The sequence below is a fragment of the Alosa pseudoharengus genome, unplaced genomic scaffold (assembly GCF_046254945.1).
Source record: "Alosa pseudoharengus isolate Yale_2024_CS ecotype anadromous, Long Island Sound unplaced genomic scaffold, YU_APseudo_1.1 YU_APseudo_1.1_scf_9, whole genome shotgun sequence".
In the NCBI taxonomy this organism is placed as follows: domain Eukaryota; kingdom Metazoa; phylum Chordata; class Actinopteri; order Clupeiformes; family Clupeidae; genus Alosa; species Alosa pseudoharengus.
In genome coordinates, this window is record NW_027468881.1 from 18,812,119 (window position 1) to 18,817,785 (window position 5,667).

At 42.1% G+C, this 5,667-nt stretch overlaps 1 protein-coding gene across 1 annotated transcript; it reads left to right on the forward strand.

Moving 5' to 3' along the window:
* Positions 1 to 284: 284 nt before the first annotated feature.
* LOC143115014 (taste receptor type 1 member 1-like) lies at positions 285 to 4,169 on the forward strand. The gene is made up of 5 exons (XM_076276850.1): positions 285 to 560; positions 807 to 1,553; positions 1,729 to 1,944; positions 2,340 to 2,460; positions 3,235 to 4,169. The coding sequence occupies exons 1-5, from the start codon at positions 300 to 302 to the stop codon at positions 4,167 to 4,169; spliced, it is 2,280 nt and encodes a 759-aa protein (XP_076132965.1). The 5' UTR covers positions 285 to 299.
* Positions 4,170 to 5,667: the final 1,498 nt, after the last annotated feature.

Consider the following 5,667-nt stretch of genomic DNA (forward strand, 5'->3'; position numbering starts at 1 on the left):
GCATCCATTACACATGCTTCATTAATTAATCCAAGGTTTTGCCAGTGGATGGTTCCGTTCAACATAAGAAAAGGCAATTTGTTGGTTGATGCATAAACTCCTTCCTTCACCTAAAAAATCTCTCTTATTTATGTGTACATAGAATATTAAAATGTGATCTGTGTCAAATCATTGTCATAATGACAAATAAACTTAATTTCATCCATTTCCCCTCTCTCCATCTCTCTCTGTCTGTCAATCTCCCTTGCTGCTGTGACAGAAAGTCATTCTTCCTGACTGGCTATCATTTGCTCCAGGTCATGAGGTTTGCCGTTGAGGAGATCAACAACTTGACCTCCCTCTTGCCAAACGTCTCCCTTGGTTACCAGCTCTTTGATCACTGCTCCAGCACCTACAACTTACCCTCCAGCCTACAGTTCTTCTCCTCCCACAACGACTCCATCAAAGTCAGGGAAGACTACAACCGCTACCTGCCTAAAGTCATCGGTTTCACCGGCCCCTTGAGCAGCTCAGAGAGTCTATCCCTTGCTCCCCTCTTCATGATGGACCTCATCCCAATGGTAGAGCATTCAGTCTTTGTTTTCTCTTACTCCAGCAATATGTTACTCTTTCAGCGCCTCCATGCTATGTAGTAGGGGTTTTTTTCTGCTTAGAGAAGTACTTTCCAGTTTCAAGTCTGCTTGATGTCTGAAACCTTTTGTTTTCAGTCTTGTGACAACAGTTCTGTTTTTAGTTTTTTAAATACCCAGTAAAGTGTATTTAAAGTGTATTCGTCTTCAGTGTCTTTGTATTTTCTGTTTTTGTAGATCAGTTATGGAGCCTCCAGTAGCATTTTCAGTGACAAACAACTGTATCCTTCATTCCTACGGACTGTACCAAGTAACAAAGACCAGATTGAACTTATCATTCGGATCATAAAGCATTTTGGCTGGAACTGGGTGGCTTTCATTGGCACTACATCCACTTACAGCCAGGATGGTTTTCAACTATTTTATGACCTGATTCAAAATGTAGGTATCTGTCTGGCTTACTACGAGATTCTGACTGACACATCACAATTAAACACAATATTTGAAACTATAGATATGCTCCACATAAAAGTCATAATCCTTTTCGTTGATGAGCTGAAGGCTGTGGAGGTCATCCGTTTGGCAATACAACACAAATTTCGAAATAAAGTCTGGATTGCTGGAGAGGCCTGGTCCATGTACCAGCCTCTGACCAAACAGCAGGGGATTGAGACCATTGGCACCATCATTGGAGTGACACCACTTGTTGCTAAGCTCCCCGGCTTCAGCAACTTCATCCATCAGTCGAGAATGGGAGGCAACTGCAAGTCTTGCCACAGTGGGGCAGGCCTATCAGACGAAGCTGTTTGCAATCAGGACTGTGAGGCTTGTTCTTCACAAAGTGCTGAGGACATTATCAATGAGGGCAATGCTTACTCCTTCTCAGTGTATTCAGCTGTATACGTCATGGCGATGGCTTTACACAATGCTTTACAATGCAACCACTCAGGATGCGACACAAGTCGCACAGTCTATCCCTACATGGTAACTACCGTACCCTGTCCCCAATATGGTAAAGCTTTTGTAGTTGTTGCTATGCTTATTACGATGAAGATCCTTGTTGAAAGTGTATGGAACATTTGAGGGAAACAGGGAAGAACTGAACTCCCTCAGCTGGCACTAACATGGTGATCTGTATCCTCGTCTATTCTGATTCTAGCTTCTTCGTGAGATCAAACGCTTACCTAAGTTCTCCTTGAACCAATTGAATGTGTACTTTGATGAGAATGGCGACCCGCCAGCACATTACTCAGTCGTCTTCTGGAACACTGCTGACCACACAGTAAAGATCCAGCCGATTGGCACATGTGACAACCAACCGGTGGTGAACCTCTCTATTGATGACATGCAGATCCACTGGCATGGTGATGGCTTGGTGAGTCTGTCCATTGTGTGCACCACTCATTTTGTTTTATCAGTTGTACAGTGACCAGATTCCTGAGATGAAAACCGGGGACATTTCCAGTTGGGCTTTCGATATCATTAAAATAGCTAATGTTTTATCTACGAAAAGGGTGGACAAAACTGGTTTTCATGTATTTTGACTGGGAACAGGCCACCAAAAATGGACTGTCCCTGGAAAACGGGGACGTCTGCTCATTTGCTAATAAACGGTCAAGGACAGAAAGCTTGTAGTAGTATGTAGTCACATCACATTAATTTCCCACAATTCATTCATATATACTGTAAATGTGTTTGTGCTACATGTAGGCCAATAGAGTTTTCCTGTTGCAGTGATACTTCTACTATTAATGTATTTATGATTTGAAGGTGCCATTCTCCAACTGCTCTGCTGAGTGTAAGCCAGGACATGTTCGGCAGCAGGAAGGCCAACATCAGTGTTGTTTCACTTGTGTGGAATGCCCCATTAACCAGTATACCAACCACACAGGTAGAGCAGCATCACCCACTAATCACGACTGCTTGGTCAACAGCTCTGCAGCTTCTCTTTCCTCTGCCTGCTCAGGTTTAATTGTACAGTTCAGTGCAAAAAAAGCAAATCCTCTTTTTTAAACTTAGCTCATTACATCTGTTGAACTATTACTGATGCCCACTTTTTTATTGTAGTGTATGAAAAGGATGAATGCTAAGATAAACTGAACAAGATGGTCCTGAAAGGAATAGTTTAAGTTCTTTCTGGTGTTACTTTCCCTGTTGAGTGTGACCGAAGAGTGTGCAGTATCTAAAGCAAATGCTACAACAAACCTTTAAAATAATATTATAATACAGAAAACCTTACATGCTATATATCTTATTTGCCATCTACCCCAGAATTAGACAATAGGATACATCTGATAATGTCTCCACTTCCTATGCATAATGCTAAGCTAGGCTAACGGTGTTAGGCTGGGTTATTACAAGCACAAAGGAAAGAAGGGTATGTATCCTTTTATCTTACTCTGAAGGAATTTTAGAGTTTTCTTCTAAATGTTATCTGAATGTGCACTCTGAGGCTTTTCCTAACTTCCCTTCAGCTGACCTCTACTCCCGTCTGACCTATAGAATGTATGAGTGGTCCGAGGCTGGAAGCACATCGTGCCAGAAACGTTCTGTGGCTAATGTGGAAGCACCTAATGATGTGCTACAAGCCCCAAAATATGAGGACTTAACCTGAAAGTGCACTTAATTTGTGTTTCCTGACTCTGCTTCCTGTTTCTTCTTCTAGCTGACCTCTACTCCTGTCTGAAGTGTGACCAGTATGAGTGGTCCGAGGCTGGAAGCACGTCATGCCAGAAACGTTCTGTGGAATTCCTCCACTTCTCCGATGTCATCTCCATTCTAATCCTGCTCTCCGCATCCTCACTCATGCTCCTGTGTCTGGGGGTGGCTGTGCTGTTTGCCATGCACTACTCCACGCCTGTAGTGCGGTCAGCAGGGGGCAGTATGTGCTTCCTGATGCTGGGCTGCCTCGCCGCTTCCTCCATCAGCATCTTCTTCTACTTTGGCGAGCCCTCAGCTCTGAGCTGCGTGTTCAGAAGCACACCCCTTACCTTTTTCTACACCGTCTGCTTGTCCTGCCTATTCGTCCGCTCTGTATCGATCATCTGCATCTTCAAAATGGCTTCCCACCTGCCCAAAGCGTATGCATTGTGGGTGAAGTACAGTGGGCATTGGCTGTTGGTGGCTGGGGTGTCGTTTTTCCAGCTTATCCTGTGTGTGATCGCAATTGCAGTCAGTCCTCCCATGCCAGAGAATGACATACAGTCCTTCAAAGATCAGGTAGTGCTTAGATGCATTGAAAAAAGTTTAGTCCCTGTAGGTTTTGGTCTAGGCCTCATGTGTAGTGTCAGTGGTGTCTGCTTCCTCTTATCCTACATGGGAAAAGACCTGCCGAAGAACTACAACGAGGCCAAAGCCATCACTTTCTGCATACTGGTGTCTTTTCTGAGCTGGGCTGCCTATCTTGAAGCTTATATGTTGTCCCGCAGCAAGTATGTGCAGTTGATCAAAGCTATAGTTGAGCTGAGCTGTTTGTATGGCATCATGTTCAGTTACTTCATCCCAAAGTCCTTCATCATTGTCTTTCAGCCTCAAAAGAACACACAGGAGTATTTTCAAGCCAGCATTCAGAGTTACACACAAACTATTAGTAGAATGTAGATTTGTGTTGGAGGCATAATATAAAAATAGAAATGTTTCAGGTGAGCACCATTTGAAATGACATACACACATCTATAAAGGGGTAGACTATATAACAGCCAATTTGTTCTTTTTTTTCAAATTATAGTTTAATTACATTTTTTTTTTACCATATGGCGGAGTATGATGCAAATTGTCATTCAAAACAGGAACTTAACGCTCCAGTGATTTCAGCCCGACTTTGCATACAGGAGCTCAGTCTGTCTGCTCAGTCTGCTGACTGGATAATTTATGGGCCAGAGCCCAAACCAATTACAGATCCTGTTAAGGTTACATCCAATACCAATCCAGACCAAGCACTTTCCAGTACCAGTCTGAATCCAGTCCAAACCAGACAAGCTCTAGTTCAGGTCCAGACCAACTCCAATTCCAGGCCAGACTCAATTCAAACCCAGACTAGAGTATTCATTCTAATTTGGTAGTCAGATAAAGCAGCATTTTCATTTTGCTTACTTTAATTAGTGGATAGGGCACTAAGTGTGGAGGGGACACTGACATTTTTCCAATAATTAAAAGTAGTTTTAATGCAGACTGATCTTTCCTCCAAGTAAATAGCACTCCTAAACTGCAAACAGTCCCATGCTGTTAATTTAAATATTCAAAAGACATTCTTTTGTAGTATGTTTTGAAGGTTCACATCCCTTCCACTGTGATCCCAACAGTCTAATGTGTTGGTAAAAGGTACCAGCATTACTTAATACACGGTAATAGTTATCATCTGAAAGTTCTAGGTCATTTTGTTTGTGTTTACATTTGTGTTGTTATTTACATAAAAGACATTCATATCATATTCACAGCCATATTTTTGTTATTTGTGTGTGGGGTGCTGATTAACAGATCTTCATAATAGTTGTTAGAGGTAATCTGAGTGATCCTGTAACATTATGATTGCTGCCACATCAGTAAGGGGGGGGCGGTACTATCCACATACTTTACAAATAGGTAAATTAGGGAAGTCCCTATGTGGTGTAACGTGGACTGCATTTTCCTGTTTCCACCTGCTGGTCTAATTTTCACAACTAAAAGGATACGGTGTTTCTAAAATGCTTTATATCCACTACAGATCATATCTTATTCTTCAAAAAAATAATTTGTTGATTTTTTTATTTTACTTTTTTATTTCTTTGTATAATGTTTCATAATTTACATTTTAAACTGAAATGTGAGATATAATTTCCCATGAAGGTAAATCCAGTTCAATCTTCAGAATTCATCCACGCGATGATGTGGAACACTGACACTTCTTACGACCCCTGTTCAATTTCACTGTTATTCTGGCCTCAGGGGACCCTGCCAACCAATGGGAATGGAGTGAAAATCTTTCCACCCTAAATGTCCACAAGGGGGGAGCCTAACATCATACCAGGCAACTGACACGGCCTCCGACTACTGTATCCTAGTCTAAAGTGTTGTTGGTAGGTTTAAAACATGGCACCTATTCTATGAGTTCAGGGTGCAT

Coding starts and splice junctions, on each gene's coding strand:
- LOC143115014 (XM_076276850.1), top strand. CDS start 300: ATGAGGTTTGCCGTTGAGGAGATCAACAACTTGACCTCCCTCTTGCCA. Junction 1,945..2,339: donor ACTGGCATGGTGATGGCTTG/GTGAGTCTGTCC, acceptor TATGATTTGAAG/GTGCCATTCTCCAACTGCTC. Junction 2,461..3,234: donor CCAGTATACCAACCACACAG/GTAGAGCAGCAT, acceptor TTCTTCTTCTAG/CTGACCTCTACTCCTGTCTG.